Consider the following 25,260-nt stretch of genomic DNA (forward strand, 5'->3'; position numbering starts at 1 on the left):
CTTTTTTTAAAGCAACATAAATTCTAAATAAAGTTACTATAAAAGATAGCGGTTTCGTATGCAAAAATGTAGTGTCATTCTTCAGGAAGCAAGTACTGTCAGTAAGGATAAAAAATCAAATAAAATCTTTTTGTTACATTCATAGATTCGAACTAAAACAACTACCGAAGCATGTCTTCTTCGATTCGATTGGCTGAATAGGGAACAATGAAAGCAGGCATGTGGACATATCATAGAGTCGACGAATAGGGAATATTTCTTTGCTTCGATTCAATAGAAGAAAAGTAGAACATGAGATGTAGAACAGCATGAAAAAACATTTATTAAACACAAACAATGATGTAATATCAGTTTTCGTATTTTATTTGTTTTTATTCTTCAGAATTCTTATTTTCCTTTTTCTTGTGTAGTTTCTTTTTAAGCCAATAGGATCAAAGAAGAGAGAATTTCAAAATTATGTTTTCTCTGATCCTATTGGCTTAAAGCTTCTATTATTTTACTAAAAACACATTTCATTGAAATTTTCATTCCTATTGACATCTCCTGCTCCCTAAAGGATAGAAGATGAACGAATATTAATAATTTTGTATTATGGTTCTAAAGTTTTCTATTGGAGGGTGATAAAATTTATAAACAGAATTAAAATTTGGCAATTGTTTTCTTAATCTAATGAGAATTGCTATATATTTAATAGGAAGACGTGAAAGGAGTTTACCGTTCTTTCATAAACAATTAAACCTCGAAGCTATACTTTACATTTCTAAAATCTAATTTTATAGCATTAAGTAAATTTAAATTAACACAAAATAAATATTTCTAGCATTTTATTTAAGTTTACGTAATAATTTTTATCAAAGAAGTAGATTCAAAATAGAAAAGTAGAGCTGAAAAGCACAGAAACAATAACCAAATAATATATACGAGTCGTGGTAACACGAACTATACAAGGTTACGAATTAGGCTGCCTTCTTACGTTACGTTTCATCTAGCCAATCAAAGAAGACGTCTTAAATAATTTAGACGTAACGTAACGCAACGTAAGTAGAGCCTGTCTGAACTCAGCGTTACTTTTAAGTGGATAATATAAACAATTTGTAGCCTTTTACTCTTAATCGTGTCATTCATGCTATCATGATTATGAATAATTCGCTTATATATATGCATACATACTAGAACACACACATACTGTATACTGTATATAATATTCCGGTATATACTATATACTGTATATATTTAATGATATAATTTTCTGTGTTATAAAGAGTTATTATAAGTGAATATTTCTTATTTATATTTAGTTTCAAAATGATTACGAATAGTGAAAATGCAGGGTCAAAGTTTTAAGTTTGTTTAAAGAAACTGTAAAATACATTCATGCCATTTAATTAATTATGAAAGAACTGATGATTATCAATTCAGTTACACGTTGTCATATTTCGTTGAATAAAATTGATCTTTCATTATAATCAATTATTACGGTACAGAATACGTTTAGAAACTAACGAAGCAACTAATTTTTCGTTAAATTTATATTAATAGATATTTCATTAAAGCTTCTTTCGACTGTAGAAAATTTTGATAAACGGTTAATGACTTCTTTTATAACTTCTAAATGCCACTAGATAGCTCATAAAAATTTTTATAGGCCATTTATAAATTAAATTTTTTTTAATATTTTGAAGTATTTTTTCCCTCACATTTGGGTTAATCGCTCTAAAAACTTACAGTAATTTATATTTGTTACAAATTCTTAGAACGATTTAACGACTGATTTTTGGTATTGTATCAGCTGTAAAATAAAAGAAAACTGTAGTTTTAATTTATTTAAATGTGTCGTGATGCATAATATTTATGTATAAATAAGGAATAATTGCAGTATTCAGTAATCGTAGCAAGTATTCTGCGATACGAATATAGATTTCAGGGGAAAATACACAATGGCCAAAACGTTAGTTAACCGTGTTTGTACAGTTTAGCAATTTTCGTAAATTTCGTACTTTTAGATCATCCGATACTTTTGTCAAAAATTAGTTGAATATTTGAGAATTATTTGAAAGAAATTTAATACCATAATAAACGATTTTTTAAACTTTAAATCAGTTAACATTAAGCAAATTATATCATCAACCAATCGTTTCTGTCAAAATTTAAACTTCACCAATCAGCGACAATTAAAACATCGTACATTTCGAATGCTCTCTTACTTTTATCGCAAAAGACCGCTTATGTTTATAAATGTTTTTCTACTAAATTTATTCCCTTTTTATCGGAAAAAAACATATTTATTTACAATTCGTAGGTATTATACTATAAAAACAATATTCTTTAAACTTACCATGAGCAACTGCAACAGCAGCACCAACAAAAACAGCAAGATCTAGAATTCCTCGCGTGCCCGTCTTTTTTTCCTTTACTCCTTGTATTAGTAGTGATACTGCCATCGCCATTGGTCCCTCCGATAATTGTATCGGTCCCAATTGGACTAGTTTCGTCCGAATCTGCATTCACACCTTCACTAGTCTTTAACTGCACTTGTTCGACACATATTTTGTCAGCACAAGGCGAAGAAGTGCCTGGTTGCGACTCCGTCGCTGCACGATCCGTAGACCTTTTGGTACGAGGAGTACCGTTAGTAATTACTTTAGTTTCCTCGCTATTATCCGATTTTGCAATTGAATTTTCTCCTTTTAAACGTACCGGAGTTTCTTGCGAGGGTATGGTCCCTGTGGTGACATTAGAAGCAGCAATTGCGGCTGGTGAAGATGGCGGTTTATCTGTTGGCTGCTTATCGCTTGTTTTCTTCGTGTCTGACATCTGTATAACGAAATAATAAGAATAAATTTATGTTTTAATGATATAAAAGGCATTAAAATTTATAAATTTTTATATAATAAATGTACAAAATAATAGCATAGTTCCTCGTTGAACGATTCAATCCGTGTCCAGTTTCTCGTTCTATTCCCCTTTTGACTTAGTAATAACATCAGCATTGATTTACAAGTCACGTGTACTTCTAGCAGAGGGATGATATTTATAGCAAACTTGTCTACGATCGTGACAGAAGATATCCTACTCAGGCTGAATGTGTTTATGGCCATAACATCACGTCATTTCTACTCTTCTTTATTTCAATCTCAATTTTGCTCACCTCCGCTTTGTCGTCATTATGATGTCAATAAAGTTCGACCAGTCTGGCTTTACTTTATTTTATTTATTTATTTTTTTTTTCATTTCTTAAATAATTTTAGTTAAAGTATAACGACCCTAGAATAACGTTGGAGTCAGACATTTCGAGTTAATTATTAATTCATTCATATTTAAAACGTTCCTTCTAAAAATACCTTTCGAATATATAAAAATGATAGCTTTAACCACGCGATAGCTTAGAAATTATGCCGTATTTTTCTTTAAATAATGTAAGGTGCCATAATTTTTAAGGTGGAATTGCGCACGCAGGAATTTTATCCATACAGCTACACTGTTGTCTACTAACAGATATCTTATCTGCAGGCCACACAAGTTAGAATTTTCCTCGGGTGATTACGTACAGTACATCAGCATTAAGAAACACGATAAAAATCCTTAAAAATGTAATTATAAAACCGCTGGGCGTCGTTAACAATTCATCTCCATCATCATCATCATTTAAAAATTACATTTTTAATCATCACACAATTCGTTTAAATATATAAATTGATGACGATCAATTCACACCGTAAGCACACTTATATATAAGTTATATGTAAAGGTAAACTATGAAGGAACTAATCTACAGCATCATTTTTTTTTTCTTCCCAAATTCCCTTTTCTAATCGATTTTAATTTTAAAATATTAATAAAAAAAAATAGGTACTACTGTATATGAAATTTGCAAATCGGCAAAATAAATTTATTTGCAAACGTTACACGTCTGGAGGATGCTCGAAACCTCTTTTCCGAAAGATCAGCATTTCTTATTTTTGGCATCCAGGATGACGTCAGGGATCAATAGATGTTGTTAGGAAAGGTAGAGTTATCCATCTCGTCCAGGTATAGAAGAACCCCCCTCCCCTTCCTTTCTTTTCAATCGATCCTATTGTGTAAGTATAAACTGTCAAGTGTGATGATGTCGTTATATTTAATAATGAAAATAAAATTACGCATCATTTAAAAAATTCCCGAGTAATTGTAAAGATTAAAAATTTTTATTGCTCGAGTTGTTTATAACGTTAATAGTTCACACGAACTTATTTAATTTTAACAGATCATCAGTTTAATACGTGAAAGGTTATTGCATTGTAGTGTAATTTTTCTTAGAAGTTTAATGCTGTAAAAACTGTTAGAAACGAGTAAATAAAATTATAAAAAGTTCTTATATTGCCGTTTTATAACTTACAATAATATAAGTTTACTTATTCGTGTAAGTTAAGTTGAAGGAAAGTTGTTCTCTGGAGGATAGATGACCAATATTTGAGTTGGAAAAATTTACTTATATGCAATTCTGTAAGTGCTTTCTCTCGCTATTCGATAAGAAAGTTTTTAAATTCGATGAAAAAAACAATATTTTTTGTTATTTCTTTTAAAAGAAAAATAGGTATATCTTCCTCGAGGCATCTTTCCTAACTTTATTCAATTAAATAATACGAAATTTTCACTGTAAAAATTAAGATAATTCACTTATTTATTTTTTTTTTTACAATTTTATCCTCCTTCCTCTCAAAATAATATATATTTTACAAAGAAATAAGTACAAATTTTATAAAAGAAAAAATTATTATTGATTTAATATACTTCTATACGATGCAAAATGTTTCCAATACTTATTCCTTTTTATTGTAAATTATTTAATTTTTTTTAAATAAATAAATAAAAGAAGAAATTTGCCAATAAAATATTATTCTCGTTTTCTTTATTGTTTTTTGATTTATCGCAGTTTTTCATAATATCGATTTATTGGATCTTGGTTATGAGATTAATTTTCTTACGTTCCTGTCTTGCATGATGAAGTGCAATCGGCACATTACATCTGGCCTTCGTATAAATATAAATAAGAAAATTTTTAAGGAAAAAGTTAAGATATTTTTAGATTTTTTTTATGGATAAAACTTTAAAGAAAGTCTTCTCAAGATTTGATACAGTATCAAGTATTTTTTGCTTTCTATTCCATTCAATATCAACGGAGATTGTTTATGACTTATACGAGATCATATCGTCGATATAAATTTAAGTTCATGGTTAAATATTTTTTAATATATAATTTGTAAAAAAAACTTCTCTCTCAATTATACAATAATTTTGTTATATATTTAATTTATTTACATTAAAAAATTGATGAAAATTATACTCAGATAGGGGCATTTTACTCGAGCTTATAACGCAGAAGGGCCCTAAAATTTAATTTTTTAAATGTAAAAATAAGCAATAAAAAAGTGTTATAAATCAAATTTTGCTTTGATGAGCGGTGAAAAATGTGTTTTTGTTTGTTTTATTCGTATGTTTTTTATGGTTTTCAATAAGGAATGGGATCTACATTTGCGACTGTCTCGAGCCACATCTCAATTCTCTCAGATCCTGTATAAATAATAATTATTTTAAAGATAATTTCTCAATTTTCAATTGCTATAAAATTACTTTTAAATAAATTTCTAATTAATTTAAAGTTATTAAGATTAAAAAAATTGATTACAAAGTACATGATTTTATTTAATTAACATTTTTATCTAAGAATTTCATTGGAGAAAAATTCTTTGAAAAAAAAATATATCAATAAATCAACAGCTTAATTACCTTGAATTATTATTTAAATATTAATTTAAACACAATAATTTTCACGTTTTTATAATCTGTATCATATATTATAAAATCGTCAATTATTAATTCTATATAAATGGTTCAATTTTTTCAATCAGTCATTATAAGTACTGTAAATTAATTATTACTTCCTGAAATCCACAATTTATCTAGAATTATAGATTTCGTGTAGATAAAAAGAAATCTTTCTTACTAAAGAGCCTTACTAAATTAATTGTTTAAATAAATAATGTAAATCTACTGATATTAAAATATTGATTTATGCCATTTAAACGTATATTAATAAAAATTCGCCTGTAACGAATTAAAAAGCCTACTGAAAAGTGGCAGTTTTAGTCTGTGTAAGGCCTTTAGGGCCATTATATTATATAAATTAATTTATAAAGGACTTATCCTATGATAAGTCTTTTATATTACTTGATGCTGTACAAAATCCGGAATCCTAAAATAGGGTGTGATTCCGAGTACTAGAACAAAAATGTCGATAAGCATAGCTTACATTTGTGCATGTCTGAGGTCTCTAAAAGCACGAGGCCCTATATAAAATATAAATTGAGTATGTGTTAAACTGTCACCGTTAAATCAATACCTCATAAAAAGTCGGTTTATATATAATTCTAAGCTTATTTATATTTACAATTATACATATAGATCTATATAAGCCACTTCTTTTTCAAAATTTCTTAAGTTATAGGGTAAATTTCCTTAATTTTATAAAAATTCTAAACTAATCTACTTCTATATTAAACAATAATAATTCCAGAGTAAAAAATCATTATTATTATTATTATTATTTTTATAGTGTTATTAGTTTATTTCAAACCCTTCAAACTAACCGATAAGAATATCTTATTATCTTTTTAATTAAAGATGTTGCTAGTCTTCGAAGTAATGTTACTGTCTCTACAATCTCCATAACTACATCAATAAAACTATTTTCTATGCTTTAATATATTAAAAAAAAATTACAAAAAATAGTAATTTAATGTATTGTTTTAAGTATATTACACTTTTATGAAGGCAGCGATATAAATTTTTATTATTTGATTGTTAAATTATCGACTGAACGAAGCGAATGTTTATTATTTGACTTCAACATTTGTTTTCGGTGCGTGCTCAAGTGAAGGTTACGATCTTATTTACAAAAGATTGTATAAATGTTTAAACGTGAAATAGTATATTTCTATTTTCAGACTGTTGTATGTTTGCGAACTGATTTATAAAATTGACCTTTAAAGATATATATATATATACACACACATTAATTTCTTGCCTTTTATACCTATACAAGAATTATGCTAAATAAATTTAGTATTCACAGCTACAGACAATATTAAAGTTTTAATATCATCTGTAGTGTAAGCTATCTAAGCTATTAAAAACTTAAATATCCGCAAATAATTACTGAAGAGAAACGTAAGCCTTTGTAATGCACTGTACTGTACAGTACAAACATACAAAGAGATGGTAAAGTAGGTATACAGTTGTCTACAAATATAAAATGTTTGGCGCGGAATTCTTTATTGTTTATTTATATTATTTAATATTTCATATTCCTTTTTGTGATTTATGTATAATAATGTGTTATTTTTTATGTTTTTTCCATAATTAACTCTCAATACCTACTTTTGTACCCCCTTAAATACAAGTAACTTATTGATATTATATACATAAAATATAAAGATTTACATTTCTTTAAAAAATTTAATTACATCGTTACATTTTTTATATTATAAAATATTAAATGTTATGAAGATATAAGCTATTATATCATTGTAAAAAGCATATTTAGGTGTTTAATTTAATTATTAATTAAAAATTGTTTAAATACCATTGAAATTAATATAAATTAATCATTTTTGAGTTAGTAATTTTCTACGTTTTCATTCGAGAAGTGCATTCTGATCATTTATCCTAAGGAAAAGTTTGCAGTCTTGACTTTAAAATTTAATATTTCTGCTACTAACTTCTTACATTCTTACGTGTAATTACAATCAAAATTAAAATTTAAATAATTTTATTTAATTAAATAAAATCGAAAAATTTCTCTTTAAAATTTGTGTATGTAAGTTATAGGTGTGTTATGTATGGGTTCCTCTGTAAAATGTATGTATGTATGTCTAGGTTGTTCTTTATTGTACAGAGGATTAAAATACTTAAACTTTTATCGAACTTACATTGAAAATGCGGCTTATGAAATTATTAGTTAGAAATTCTATTTATTTTCCTATCCGATTATTAAAATTTATAAGCTTTTCATTATTATATAGCAGAGAATCATTTGTTTCAATGATTTTACATTTACCATCCTCTAAACTTTATGAATAATTTCTTCAACAGAAATAATGCATATATTTTTCTATTGAACTAAAAGTATTTTTACGTAATAGTTATTTAATTAATAAATTTTAACATGTAAAATTTAGATTATAAATTTAAGAAGTAATAATTGCTTTTATATTCAAACGATAGCATTAATCGGTCTATTTTATCAATAGATGCTCACCTAAAAACGATCTAAATCTTAAATTTAGACTGAATATTGTAAAAGTATATTGAAATATTGAATACGTTAAATCATTTACTGTTGCAGAATGATGAATTTAATATATTATTAAATACACTTTAATTATTAAGATGTTTAAATGGAGTCTGTATAGTAGAATTGTAGTAGTGTTCAGCACCTTTCTTTCTTCTCCTTTTAAAAGAAGATGAAGAAGAAGGAAGGAAAATAGGATGGATAAAACAAACTTTTGTGCATTTTAATATTTATGATACATTCCTTGTATCATGTATCATGTACATAAAATGTACAGTACATGATACACGATCACCCCTTTTTTATCTGTAATGTAAAGCAGAATGTAAATATATTCAACATCTGTTACAGTCGCATATTACCTAAACAACAATATTTTGAATGTGATTTTTACATTACTTATATGTTATCATCAAAAAATTCAGTTAAATCAATTCTTATCATGAAAGGATATTGCTACACGGATACATAATACATGCACTTAAATAAAAATATAAACGTATTATAGTTAATTTAATTTAATTTTTAAATAAAAATATAATTAAAATTTGTTTTCTTTGCCAAACAATTTCATTATTCAATTAATAAATCATACAAATAATGTTTAAATTACATGCACACCGGACAAAATTTAGATAGTTTGATTAATGGTTAGAGTAATCGAAGAAATAGTAAAACATTTTTTAAAGATAATTAAGAAAAATTAAGCTCTGTATAATATATAAGTTATATATAAATAAATATATAAAACATATAAAGGGATAATATATATAAATATATAGCAATATATAACAATATATAACAATATAAAATATCATTAATGAAGTCATTCTGAGTTTTTTCAATACAGTACCCATTGAGAAACTATAAACAGTACACGATGTTGGAATATTACCATGGCAATAAATGGCACTATTGACAAATTAAATCGTTAAATAGAATTCCAGGAAAAAGTAAAGTTTTCAGCATACGTATTTACACTAATCGATTTGGGAATGGCTTTCTTCCCTTTCTCTCTCTACAAATCCACGAAACTTTAACTAGTTAAATGTATTAAAAGTACTACATATACAATTAAATTTCTAAATAAATCATAAATATTGGTTATTGATATCATCTTGATCATTATGAAATTAAATAACATTGATTAGATATGGCTTAACTTTGTTAACGTCACAATTCTCTGAGAATTACCGAATAAAAAAAACAAGGTATATGCCTATAACCGAATAAAGTGCAGTAATTTTATTACATATATATTACATTACTAACAAATTTATCTATAACATCAACTTCGCATGATTTCAGTAAGGTAACAAATTACTTCTGTAATATTATTTGATACAAGAAACTTAATCATTATCCTTATTGATACAACTATAGACTACCTGTAACTAACACAGACCACTCCACCATACAAATATTCCGTTACATATAAATAAATAGAGTTATATTTATAATAAATAATCATTTTATTAAATTAAATTATGTAATGTAAACATTATATATTAAATAAATTAATTTTTTCAAGCTACATTTCGATTTAAACATCTTGACCCGCTGAGGACTAGTCTTTATGTTGTGAGTCATCTAAATGCGGAATATTTTCCCGTGTTCTACTATATTCCTCCAGTTATTCTAGTGACAATGGGAAGGGAACGACAAATCAATAAATACTGCAGATATTAGAGAGTCGCCTACGCATTGCTAGACTGGCTAGGATAATGGTTGTCTTGGGACCAGATTAATGAACTAAAATTCGTATTTTCAGATATGTGTACAGTCTTAATCAACGTTTTAAAGATTTATTTAAATAAAATTTGATATATTTATCTTATTTTTCTTTTAAAAAACTTAACAATCGACGTTATAATATGATTATCTTCTAGAAATATATTGTGAATAAGGTGAAATCTATGTTTGATATCAAGGGTGATGTTTGCATGTAAACTAACCATTTACAGGCTGTACACAACCAAGCTGTAATAAATATAAATCAAAATATTCTCGTGTATTTACCTAAATTACTTTTATTTTATTTTTTTAAATAATGAGAATGTGTTTCTATTGTCATAATGTTTCTATTGTGTTTCTAAAATGTGTTTCTAAAATGTGTTTCTATTGTCATAACAGATAAGTTTATCTAATTATCATTTTCTTTTACATTAACTTTACGTTGATAATTAACTACCCATTTTATAATTCTCTTATAAATTAAAATAAATTTAATAAAGTTGTGGTGGCTAAAATTATATCTTGAAATTATTTCTCGACCCTTTTAACCTGTATAAAACGAATGCAGAAGAATGTCTTAAGTTATAAGCAAGCTTAATATCGTGTTATTAGTTGAATTAAAATAAATTATGTAAATGACTAAATATAGTTTTTTCTATAATGACACTGTTATTTTCATTTCCTTTTTTCTTTTTGCAAACAAACTCGAGATTCTTGACAAACCATATAATATCTTCATTACATTTATCACAAATAAGAGTAGCACAAAATTTGTTCTATATATATATACTTCTTCAATTTTAGATTTTTGTGGCTTTTATATACAAATCTCTTCTATCTGGGCTTGTATATAAATGTCTAGGGCCCTTCTGTGAACCTTTCGATACATTACACACTAACAATAACATTATTAAGTATCATTAACAATGAAGAAATTTCGCAATATTGTTTAACAAAGAAATTTCATAACATTATTTTAAATTTTATTTAGTATTGTTAACAATAAAATAACCAGAAAGTGCATTTATTTAATCTGTAAAGAGCGTATCGTCAGGGTCGAAAGAGGCGAGACGGGTCAGAAACTAGATTTACAAATTTTAAGCTTTAACGCTCTTCTAAACTCATAAAAATAAATGAATAAAACCAATAAAACATCTCGATTTTTATACAAAAGATTAAATTTTGGGGATGCTCCGATGATTCCCCCATATCTAGGCCTGATATAATACTTCGAATGCAAATTTATTGTAATTAATAAGCATATTATTACTGAAAATAATTCTAAAAACTTTGATTATTTTCTTAATTCTGTAAAAACCAGAATAATAAATTTACTCCAATTATTTTCTAAAGATTTAATATTTGTATAATCATCAAAAGAATCGATTTAAAATCGAAATATTCAATAATTTCATTTTGTATTTATTATTTGCAATCATGCAAATTGAATATTTTACAGAAAAATATTATTGTTTTGTTAAATAAAATTTTTATCTTTGGAAATTTGTCCTTAATAATACAGTAATAATAATAATAATAATATAGTTTATTATTGATCGTGTAAAAGCTGCTTTTGACAATCATATGGAAATCCGTACGTAAAGAATTCGTTGATGTGTAATCAATACTAGAATCCATTAGTTTTCCTTACATTTTAGTAGGTTCCTAGTTTATTTTCCCCCATTTTTTTAAATAAATAATTATGGTTAATATAATTATCTAATTAAATTATTTTTATTTTTTTTCCTATCTTAAGCATTATATTTTATCATTTTCACACCATCTTGTGAGCTTGTTTTGTAAACAAACACGAGAATCATCCTTTCAATTTGCACAATATTGCATTTTAAACCATGCAACAAAATTATATATTGTATTGCAAATTTACATTATATTATCTCTCAAGTTTTCATATAAACAAACATTCTTCACTTTTTAAATTCCTTAAATAAATCCATATTAAAGCCTTTTAAGAATTTTTATAGTAACTTATTTATAGAATTTAAACAGTAGAGAGTTATTTTCACAGATTTATAAGAAAATAAATTCTTTAAAGGAGTTTAAGGATTTATAAAGAAATATGTGCAAAAATTTAAAAAATTCTTTAAATATTTGCACGTATTGATTAAGTAAACCCTGATTAAATCATTAAAGGATTTATGAAATTCGTGCAAAGAATTTTCTTATATAAGAATTTGAAAAGGAATTTCTTAAATAAGGAATTTAGAAGCTGGAAAATGTTTACACAGATTTCTTATAAATCCTAAAAAAACCATTTAAGGATTTAGTAAAGGAATTTATGCAAGTATTTAAAGGATTTAAATTTTTGCAGAATTTTTAAAATAAATCTTTATAAAAATTCTAAAATAAAAATTGATTTAAGGTCTATTAATATTTGAATATAAGAAATTTTATAAAATTAAATAATTTATTAATAATATGTACGCTACTGTACGAGTAAGTATATAAAATCTTTAATACTACTGAAAAATTAAGATAATTCAGAATTTTGTCATCCTTTAAAGAACAAAACGTACGGGCTAAAATATTTATTATTATTATTATTATTAAGTTAAAATTTAAATAAATAAATACATAATTTTATTTTTAAATTGAAAATATAAAAAAGAAAATAAAATCCGTCATTATTCACCAAGATATATTTTGACAGGAATTTAAAAATAAACAAAATTTGCAGCAGTTGCATTCGAGGAAAAGTTGTTCCAATTGTTGATATTTGCTTCCATCAATCGAATAAGTAAACCTATATCCCGAAAGAAATTGTCTAACATGATTATAAGAAACTTTATTTTTTTATTATTTTTTTCTATCATTTCTTTAGTTAAGGACAACTTCTCTATCCCAAAATAAGCTTATTCCATAAAAGATTCATCATAAAAAAAAATTATTTGTATAATAACATACTTTACTAGAGTTGTAATAGTAGTAATAATTTTTTTAACATATAATTCGTTAATATATTAAAAAAGTTACTTAAAAATTTATGTAAAAGTTTATTAAAGCTAATTTCTAATAAATTTTTATATAAAACTAAGTTCATTATCTGACATTAGCTTAGAGGAACTGCCATATTCTGTATCTTTTTTTTTTTTTTTTTTTAAACTGAACTTTACATCGTATATCTCTACATAACTTTAGATATTGATCTGATACTTATCAATTGATTACTTTTCATTGAAAACAGAGTTTAAGCGATGCTCTTGATAAAAATGAGAATCTTCAAATTTAATTTTTTTTTTTTTTACATTTTGCAAATGTCATGAGATTCAGAATTCTCGAGAATGAATTCCTCAAAAATTACAAATTATATTTTATATAAAACATATATTTATTACATTAACTATAAAAAAAATTTGTTGATTTAAATATTTAATTATGTATAATTGATTTTAAAATTATTTAATCGTACAAATTTATTGGCTTGTTTAAAAAGTAGACCTCTACTTAACGCTTAAAATAGACTGTAAAATATTTTAAATTTATAATTTCTATTTAAAAAAATTTTTAACACGTTTTTAAATGCTCAAAAAAAAATCTCTGTTATAAATTCGAATAAAAAAAAACATCATTTAAATTGGTAATTATCGACTTAAAAAACTTAGAATCTATATAAATTACGTATCTTTTAACGTTACTGGAAAATTTTTAACCTGACAAAATCTGGAAGAATAACTTTATTGCTTATTCAATAATTCTGGTTTTCATTTTGTAAATATTCATTATTATATCGGTTATTATATAATAATTTTGAATATAATTACGGGTGTTTAAATTAATTTTGAAATTTTAATGTATATTTGTGGTTCTATGCATTCTTAGTAAGATACTAATTACAATGTATATATTAACGCTGATTGGTTTAAGATGTTCTTCCTAAACGATAATTGGTTAGATAACCAGCAAATTCAGATGTCAGTTTTTCAGCCAATCGTTTTCGAGAATAACTGCTGAACATTTATTCTAATAATTGATTATTATTTTGTTTAAAATATTATAATTTGTAACTGATTCTAAGACAATTTAATAAGTTAATAAAACAATTTTTGCTGATACGATTCAAATTTTTTCCTTTATAAGTACTTTCTTTCTTATTTTCATGTAAAGAAAACATTATATATATATATATATATACGAAAATTATATGTATATATTCACAGATATAAGCTCTCCAACACTGTTTAAATCTATTAGTAATAAATGAATAAAAAATAAACTAATTCTTGAAAATGTATTTTAGGATTAAAGTTTAATCTTAAAATACATTTTCATAAGATTTGTATAAAAAATTGGCATAAAAATTTATAGATTGAATCAAATTTATTCGATTCACTCTTTAAATTATTAATTTTATCCAGTTTAAATTTAATTATCTAAATTATTAACGATTAGTTAAACTAAAAACAGGTAGACTAATTAATAAATGTATATTTTTGCACTTTTGAAACTAATTAATAGAATAGAAATTTTATATATAATTTTATCATTAATAAGTAAAACTTACTTTAATATTTTTTAAATAATTTTTATGCATGTTTAGAAAAAATAATAATAAAAACATTACACACAAAGCCGAGAACAAGTATAAATTTGAAATAAAATGAAAGAAAGAAGCGAATAAATTTTTTTTCTTTTATATAAAAATAATTATTATTATCTGATTATCTTTAATTACTTCTTAATAAAGATTATTGTTTTCTCGAATGTCTTGAAGAATATATCTTAAGATTGTTTAACAATAAATTTATTATTATTTTGTATTTTTTTTAAATACAGATTACTAAACAGTAATCCCTATTTTTCATCATTTTCTCTGTCGTCCTCTTCAATTATTTGTCTATAAATTAAAATATTCTTGAAACTTATTGGCTAAAAAAATTGATAGAGATCCGCCTACTTCTGTCAATTTCTCATTCTCTAACCACTTACCATTTGCAAGATCTAAACTCAAACCAATTGGCGTTAATATAACATAATTGCCATACATATACTGAAATCGTAAATTTTAAATCTCTAAAATAATTTAAAAATAAAAAAAATTGTATAATAAAATCGTTTTTTATATAAATTTATTGTTTAAAATTTGCAATTTTAACATATGAATACCATGTTATATTAATGATAATTTGGTTGAAATATTTTTCTAAATGATAATTGGTTAGAAAATTAGTAATTAACAGAAGTAGGCGAATCTCTGCCAGTTTTACAACCAAGAATACTTTAATTTATATACAAATAATTGATCGTACGTTGATAAAGAATAAACTGTAAAAAAGTAGAATAATTTTACAAATATTAATGATAAAAGACTAATCTTGTATAAATGAAGGCAATATACATAAATGAGACTTCTTTAAAATGCCAATTTTTATATTTTGTATAAGAAAATCATCGTTAAGCATAATAGTTTTGTAAATTAACGCGTGAAAATATAACAGAACAGCTCTTAAGATATTTATTGTCTAATATGGAGTACACAAGATTAAACGTTTAAAGACTGGTTGAGAATGATAAAACTTTCTGATTTTTTTTTTTTAATATTCTGAAATTTTTTCAGAATATTAAAAAAAATTTCTTCAGTTAATTTTTGCTGAAAACTCTTGAGATTTTATTTTACTTTATTTATTATTCGGGTTCAATTCACTAAAATTTAGAGGAACTTATTTTTAAACCACTCCTCCTTACATAAACCATATTCACCAACGGATGCGAGTTACTTTAATACCACTTAAAAAATTACTAATTTAATTTTTAACTGAGATGTGCACGAATATAAACAATGTAACGGGAGGTTTTTTCAATTTATATAGTTACTTTATCATAACCATTAAACACTTCACGTCTATCTAGTGGTAAATTTTGTAACGTATGGTTTATTTTATAGCCTAATTCGTGGTCCTTCTACGAAAATTTATAAAGTATATCAGAGTTATATGTAAAAGAATCTATTATCCAAGGTTCCAGAGAACATATTTAACTAAAATTATGCAAATTAGTTATATTGAAATACCTTAATAGTGAGTAAATTCGACATTGTCAGAGTCAATTGTCTTAAATGATAAAGAGTTTTAAGATCAGTCGAAGTGTAAATTGTTGCAAACATTGATTATTTCGATAATTCGAGATTACTTTTTTTATAATATTTAAATTAGTTGGACTATAAAAATTTTTATATTAGAATTTTTATAGTCCAACTTATTTAAATATTATAAAAATTTGAGGAAAATTACAGTACTTAATTTTAAGATAGTGATCTTATTTTCGATTCCTAAATCGAATAAATATATATATTTTTCTTCTTTCTATATATTACTTTATTCTTAATAATAATAACATTAAATAGCTAGACTGGAAATTTATTTTATATAGGCCTACTGTAATAGCATTTTATAAGTGTAACAATTTTATTACACTACATAAAACTGTTATATTCGTTACATTATAAATAAATTTAGATATTTTTTAATGTATATATTAATGCTGTTATATAGATACGTGTTACAGCATTGTTATACTTTATAAAATATTTAAGTTCATTTATAATGTAATAAATAGTTTTATATAGCGCAATAAAATTTTTATACTTATAACACAAAATGCTTTGCAATCTATAATATATATATATATATATATTACACACGAAACTCTTTTTAAGCACTTAAATACTTAGGTCTAGTCCAATTTTTTAAAAAACACTAGCTTATATAGATATAAATATAGAACAAAAATTAGTAGTGAATAGTAAGATGAAGCCCTCGGCCATGGCCGTTAGTTTCATACGTTAATGCGACCCTACACACAATGTATACATATATATGAGGTGTGTTTACTAAGTATTTAAGTATAAAAAGTATAAGTATATATATATATATATACACACACACACACATATATACATACATACATTAACAGGGCGGTCGAGAGGGAATGAGATAAATCCCCAGTTCTCCCTAGGTTGGTTCCCTACTCTTATAAATTAATGTTATTTTTACTAACAAAAATAAGTAAAATTTTTGAATGCGTTTTTTATTAATAAAGAATCATTTTTCATCATGTGTTCAAAAATAAATGACAAAAGGGACTCGATAAGGGGAAAAAGCCCGCTCTGTCCCTGGAACCCATACAAGCGCATATATATACAGTATATAACTGATTTTTTGAGCCACTCTTTATAATCATTGTAAAGACTGTACTCAATTGTATTAAAATTAATACAGTTCTAACAATATTTTTAAAGGAGACATAAATCATAAATTAGATTTAGGACGTGTAAGTGTAACTGGAACATACAAACAAAGCACCGTTAAATTATACATAGGTCTATATATATATATATGAAAGTCGTGTATAAAAACTTATTCTAATATATTTTAAAATTAAATGATACAGGTTATAATTTTAATATTTAAATAGTTTTTAAAAAATTATTATTCATGCAATATCGAATTTAATGTTTCCAAAACACAGGTATATTGATTGTTCAATCTATTTTCCAAAGGTTATTATTATAATTTATAAATTAAAATTCTATTTTTACGAGTTGAAATAATCATTTATAAGATACAGTTTATAGGAATAAAAAATTTTTTTCGTTAAATATCATTTACTTAGTTAATATAGCCTTTAAATATTAATAAATAAAATTTGAAACTGTTTAAAAAATTAAGTAAATGCATAAATAGATACTGATACTATCTATTCATTTATTGCAATAAATTTATTTATTTTTTTTAAATATTGCTCTATATTTATGCGTAGAGCATTGATTTTTTATCATCTTCATTAATGTGCAAAGTCATATATGCAAGGAAAGAGCTTATCAAAGTCAGGTGGAGATTTGAAAAGGTACATCAAGCGTAAGTAATGTAGTGGAACTAAGATACGGCTTTCTAACTTTAACAATTTTTTAAAAATAAATATCATAGTTAATTGCAGATATCGAACTGTTCAGAACAATTTTACAACCTTCTAGTTTTATTACCTTCAGTTATATTTTAAAAAATAATTCAATGAATATCAATTTTAAAGCTGTCTTCTATGGTTTGCTACAGAATTTTAACGTTTGATTATAACGTAAAATTATAATTAAATCTACAAAGATTTGATTAGATAAATTTTATATCATTTAGATATTTAAAAAATGCGATAAATAGTTAATTTTATTTTTTTTAAAATATATAAAAAATATAAATAAATAGATACGAATTAGTTGAACTAAAACGTCTTGACTCGCTTCACCTCAATAATAGATAAACTGTACATAAAATATTCAATAAATGATAAGTAAAATGCCAAATGGATTAAGAGAATTATGATATAATCATCTGTCTAAAAATATTAGCAATAATTTGTTGCTACTACGTTAACGAATTCAATACGAGAGAAGGGGAAAAAAGGATCATACCTTATCAAAACATTATCCTGGCGTGTATCTTTGAATATGGACAAAAGCCAAATTAATACGTTAGAAAGGAAAGTTTTTTGATCTACATTGTTAGCTTCGCACCAACAACTTACGAACGTTCCAAGTATTAGTTTGGGTGGGGTTAGTACTCACGCGACTCGATTGGCCACTCGACCGTTTTATATAAGGATATATAATAAGTGGTTTGCCTGGCAAATATCGCAATTTTTCTGTAACTAAACCTTCATTTTCTATTATATTATATTCATACGAAAAGAATTCAATTTTAAATAAAAAGTATGGTTATAATTGTATTTTTGTTCAGGAATTCTACTTAAAATACAGATCTAGAACTCTTAGAACTGAACGATAATCATCCTCTTAACTTCAAATATGTAAATGCAAGAATTGATTGAGATCAGATAATCGGACACTACAAATTAGTTAATAATTTACTCGTGTTTCTGTTTAAATGCACTCAATTTTCTATATACATCTACAGGTATTTTACAATGTATAATATGTAATATTTTTCTTTCTTTTACTAATAATCGAACTTTTATATCTTACTTCTTTATTTCCATTCATTTATTACATAATAAACTATAAATATTATTATTTATTATAATTTAATTTTTATATAATAGTTTATATAAAAATATTTAGAAAATATTGATCAATTATATATATATACATATATATATACACGTTTTTTTAGCATTTATTAATATAGAAGCAACTTTACAGTTTCTATCTAATAAATTCTGTTAAATTTTTACATAGAATTTATATAAACGAATTTCATTCATTTATATAAAAAAATATCAAAGTAAAAGTTAAATATTATGCCAATAAAAATAACTTTTTTATATCCAAATTTATATACAAAAAAAGAGAGAGAGAGAGAGAGAGAGAGAGAGAGATGAAGATGTAACTTAATTTTTAATTTTTTATTAAAAAAATCAATTGCACTTTATTTCTGAAAGAATAAATTATATAATTTTCTATATTTGAAGCAATAAAAATATCATTATTAATTTAGAATTACTTTCATATATTATAATTAAGTTCTTATATTCAAATTGATACAATTACATAGTTCATTCTTTATTTTATTTTTATTTATAATCCTCTCAATAAATGTTAATGAACAAAAATTGAATTCAAGAAACTGCATTTGAATTAAATTGAAAGTAGAAATATTTTTTAAATAAATGAATCACAGGTTAATTTTAACAAAGTAATGTATTTCTTATATTTGATATGATCCCAGGAAATATACATTAGATGATACAGAATGTAACATCCTTAGCACTGGCTGCAATTTTATAGTTAATCAAGCATTTAATTCAATTATTTACTTGCTTAGATAAAGTAACTAATCTTAAGAATTTAGCTACTTTGAATGTAAAAATGTAGGAAAAAAAAATTAAATAAATCAAAGTTCAAGTTATTTTATAATTAAAGATTATTCATTTAAACAAAATTTCTCTATATTTATCCTTTTGTTTGATAGTTACAACAAGGATTCTTTGTAAATTTTATAAGGATCTACATCAATAAACTGCATTCTTAAAATAAATTTAGGCTTTATATTTTTATAATTTATAAATATATTTCTTTTGTTAAAAAAAAAACTATTTTTTTTTTCAGGCAGCCAACAATGCTTCTAAAAATAATTTATACTCAGTTATTTATAAATGTATATAAAAGCTACATGTAAAAATATATAAAAATTGAATTTTGCTAAAGATACAGAGTTATATAAGTATATATAATGTTTAAAATTAACATATAATTGATAGATAGTTGGATCAATTTACTTTAAAACTGGATAAATCTATATTTACTTTTTATAATTTATGTAAAATATATATAAAATGGATAGATCTATATATATTTTATATACATTTTATAGAATATATACAGTAATATTTTATATAAACCTATATTTTTTGAATATATATTTAAAAATGTAGGTTTATTTTATTTTATTTTTTTTATGATGATGATAATGATGATGATATGTTTTTATGTGGGTTCTATGTTTGCATAACAGAAGGTAGATATTTCTATATGTAAAATTTGCAAAATTTCCTTGTAAATTTTTTAAAAATAAAGAAATAAATAATAAAAGTTTATAAGAATTTTAAACTCTGATAAAGCACTTGAGATAATATACAATAACACTAAGATAAAAAATTAAAAAAACCTTATATAATATAACAAACTTAAAAACTTATATTCATTATCTTACAAGCTAATGATATTTTTATTCTATATTTTTGTGGAAGGGAGGGAAAAACACATTATTTGCATCTGTCTGAGAGAAGAAAAAATATATGATCTTTAATGCATTAATTTAAAATAATGATTATAAATTAACACATTAAATACATATATATATATATATCATTACAATTTATACTTGATAAAGTTAATAATATATAGTGGCATCTTATAGAGTAACAAAGATTAGATTGGGATGAGTCAGAAAATTAATGTAAATGTTACGTCGTTAACATAAATGATATGTTATAACAAGATTATTATGAGATAAGAAGGAAAGAAAACGATTCTGGATTCAGTTCTAAATATAGTTTAAATCAGCTTAGTAAATAATATTTTTTGAAGTACACTTTTAAATGCGTTTAGCAATTTCTAATGGAGATTAATTTTCCTCTCTCTCTCTCTTCTCTCTTCTCTCTCTGAACCTTTCCAAAATTGTTTAATCGATTTGAAAGCCTCTGCAATAAAATATTACACAAATTATGAATTTTAAAACTTTATTTATTTATTTATTTAAAGGTTATTAACAAATTTAGGACATTAATTCTTTCGTATTAAATTGGTAGAGATGAAAAAATGTGTGGTGTTCTATAGAAGATAATTAAAATAATTCTATATAAACATTCTCTATAAATTCTACAAAAATATTAAGTGGAGAATGTATAAATTCAGAATTTAAAGATTTTAAAGGATGTAAATTCTTTGATTTTAAATTGGAAGAGATAAGATATTACATATTAAAACTCCACCAAAGACGATCGTTTATGTTTAAAATTAATTAGAATAAAATTTTATAAAAATGCTAAAACCCGAAATTTTTCGATCGATTTAAGTCTCTAATATGTAAAATTTTATACAAAATCTAAATTTTAAAATTGCTTTTTTAAACGATGTTGGAAAATCTAAGATATTAATTCTTTCATACTAAATTTGAAGAGATGTAACCTAATTATATATAAATAAAACTAATTATAATAAAACTTTGTGAAAATATTAAACTGTTAAGAAGCGTTGAGTCGTTTTCATGTAAAATATTACATAAAACCAGACTTTTAAAATTGTTTTTTTAAAGACGTTAACAAGTCTAGGGTAGAAATCCTTTCATACTAAATTGGAAGAGATGAAACACTCCATGAAAGAATTCTAGAAAGTCTGTGAAATAATATACAGAATCTGAATTCTAATATTAATTTTTTTTTTTTTTAAAGATCTTACGAGTGTAAGATATTAATTATCTCATACTAAATTAGGAGAGAAAAGTGAAAAGCATTCTGTATAAAAGATAATAATTAAAATGAATTATAATTAAAGTTACGAAAGTATTAAACTATTAATAAACATTGAATGTTGATAAATATACATTAAAAGAGCCCTTAAAATTAAAATTGAATAAAATTAAAAGAGTTTACATCCAGCTCTTAAATTGTTTGATTTTTATATCGTCCTCATAAATCACTGTTCTATTAAGATTTACTGTGTGATGCTATGGTCTAATTTGTAGTTTAAATATTTTAATTTTAAATAGATAATTTTTCTTACAATTTTCTTTATTTTAATTAATATTTTGTTTAATTTTGGCTGCACAAAAATTTAGAAGTAAAACATTACATAAGCCTACGAAATTTATTTACTTGATTAATAATACATTTTAATTTATTTATAATTAATATAATAAATTGCGAGAATTGATAACAATTTTAAATAAAAGCATATTAATTAATTTATTTATTTAAAATTTGCATAAACTTAAAAAAAATTTTTTTTTCCATAATTTATCACGCGAAAATTTCAAAAAGGGGGAAAAAATAATAATAATAACAACAATAATTAACAAATATTCGAGACATTTTCTTGATAATTATCATACCTAATATTATAAATATATATTAATTAATTAATTAATAATTATTAAATGAAATATTCCAAAGACGTAATAATTTTAAATTCGTTTTAAAATATTTCATTTATAATTATTACAATAGTAATGATTGCTTTCAGTAAATAATTTATAAGCGCATACGTACCCTTATAAATTATCCTTACATCCTATTATATACATGAAAGAATTATAGTTAATTACATATAAATTACATTTAAACAAGTAGAAAATTTAAAAAAAGAAATTAAAGTATGGCCTGATTAGTTGCGATGAATGATAAAGTATCTTATAATTGACAAAATTGTTGATATTCAATTGATAAAACTTCATAGAATCAATATTTGATCAGTGATGAATGACTTTTTATGGTAAGATATTTCTTTTTTTCGGTATCATCTCTTGATTTATCTTCAATTTGATTCAGTTTAATTTTCTTTCAGGTGTGACTAATTTGTCACATTCCACTTACTTCAATTTAATTTTCATTCGACAGTAAAATTAAATTGGTTGATATCATCGATCTTATTTTTATTTTATAAACAAAATTATTATTATTATTTTTCAAATTTTAAATTATAGAATATCGTGCAAATTCAATTGTCTTTAATAAGTAGAAGAAAATAAACTATATATATATTTTTTTCTTTCTTATTTTTAGTTCGGTTATTTTTAGATATTTCTGTGTAATTTTATCCACTTCTCTAAAACTCTACATCGTCCTTTCGAATCCCCTGTATATGTAGTACTATTGTTTCGTGTAATATCGAGTGATGGTGTAGTTTACAGCGTTAATTAATCTTATCTGGTTCGGTTGATTTGATTTAGTTGATTTCATTTTAATTTTAATTTTAAACCCAACCCTATTAATGCATCTAACTAGTTTCGGTTCTGATGACGATTGTACAGGTTCGATAGAGAAAACTTCGATGTAAAATTGATACAAATGGACTTATATTTTGTCTAGGTTTAATGCTTAGAAAGAAGGCTTTAGTAGTATCAATCATTTATAGTTCAGGAATAAAAATAAAATAATTTTTATTTTGAAGAAGTTTGTTAAAGAAAACACTAAAATTTTATTTATTTTTTTATGTTGATTAAATGTATTATTATTTAGTTATAGTAAATAAAAATTAATTATTTCGCTTCTAAATAATATAAATAAGACGGGAAAAATACATTAAAACACATTAATCAATAATATTTTTGCCACCTTCTCGAGTAAACTAAAAATACCTTTAATGATAAAATTTAAGTTTATATTTCGTTAATTATTATAAATATAACATTATTACAAACTTAATTATTGATTAATTCGTTTTATAAATAAAATTTGGATGTAAATATAATTCTTTCTCCCCCAATAAAAATTTATATATTGGATGAAGTTTAATCCTTTCCTTTAATATAAATAAAATCGATTCGATTGAATCTCATTTTAAATAAGCAATTAATGTAATAATAATATAAATGAATTATGTTAATGATAAAGGTTTAATTATAAATCACAGTAACTTAATTTAATAGCTACAAGTTAGAAAAAAAATAATAATAAAAATCGATAATAGTTAAGAAAAAAAAATCCCTATAAAATCATCATTTTTTGAATACGATTCTATAGTTTAAATTTCTTCCGTTTTATCTACATTAAAGGCGAATTCTTACACCAAAGCTGGCAATAAAATTATCGTTTACCTCCCCCGTTTCACCTGTCCAATATTTATCCACCCCTACAGTCTAACAATGGATATTCCCCTTCGAGCAATCGATGGTTGTTTAATATACGTAATTCCTTGTAGTTGAGGCTATTTCTCTTTTATCTCGCAAACTTTTACCAATGTCGTACGGCAAACAAGCAAACGCAGGCAGCCATCTTGGCTCGGACAGTCCAGTCTTTCTAGGAAATGTCAAAAATTGGTGAAACACTCCCTTCCCTTTAATTCATAAATTTCATATAAACGGTTCGATATATACGTTGGGAGAAGATATAAGTATATAGATGTGTGTATATGTATATATAATATATTATAAAACCGCATTGGTTTATGTAAGGTAAAAAATTAAGAGCGTGTTAACTTACCTTCAGACTTTATCCATAATTTTCTATGTTATATCCGAAAATTCTTATCCCAACGTTGAGATAAGGAACCAACATTCCTAAGTAGGCGTTTTTAGGCCAGAATGTCTACGTCTACTAACAATCATATCGGTTTAAATACACATATCTGACGATATTATCTCATTTGGTTAATTCTAACGCCCATTAATCAAGCTAGGAGTTGTATTAATCTAACGTTAGTCGTGTTTCCATTGTCACTGGAGTCTAAACTGGCTCTCTTTCTAAATGGGTTGTGGCTTGACATCATAGTTGCTACGGAAACGGTAGAGGTTCATTTCGATTTTAGGATGGCAGGGGTGAGTGGAAGTTATCTGGGATGGGAAAAAGAGGAAATTTCATTCTCGCAAAATAGGGTAGCTTTGTAATTGCTTTAATCTTGCCTATAATTAAATAACTTACTTCTTATCATGCGCGATATCTTGAAAAAAAATGTATATAAAAAAGGCAAACGATGAGCCTACCAATTTCTAAACTTAATATAATAATATATG

At 24.3% G+C, this 25,260-nt stretch overlaps 1 protein-coding gene across 1 annotated transcript in view; it reads right to left on the bottom strand.

Moving 5' to 3' along the window:
• LOC136973426 (regulator of G-protein signaling 17-like) overlaps positions 1-24,988 on the bottom strand; it is a 45,105-nt gene extending 20,117 nt beyond the window's left edge. The window contains exons 1-2 of the mRNA XM_067268152.1: positions 24,731-24,988; positions 2,336-2,814 (exon numbers count right to left, since the gene is read on the bottom strand). Of these exons, the coding sequence (XP_067124253.1) occupies positions 2,336-2,814 (479 nt within the window). The 5' untranslated portion in view covers positions 24,731-24,988. The remainder of the gene's footprint in view (positions 1-2,335; positions 2,815-24,730) is intronic.
• Positions 24,989-25,260: the final 272 nt, after the last annotated feature.

This window comes from Centruroides vittatus, unplaced genomic scaffold, assembly GCF_030686945.1.
Source record: "Centruroides vittatus isolate TY-2023 unplaced genomic scaffold, ASM3068694v2 contig_3170, whole genome shotgun sequence".
NCBI classification, from domain to species: domain Eukaryota; kingdom Metazoa; phylum Arthropoda; class Arachnida; order Scorpiones; family Buthidae; genus Centruroides; species Centruroides vittatus.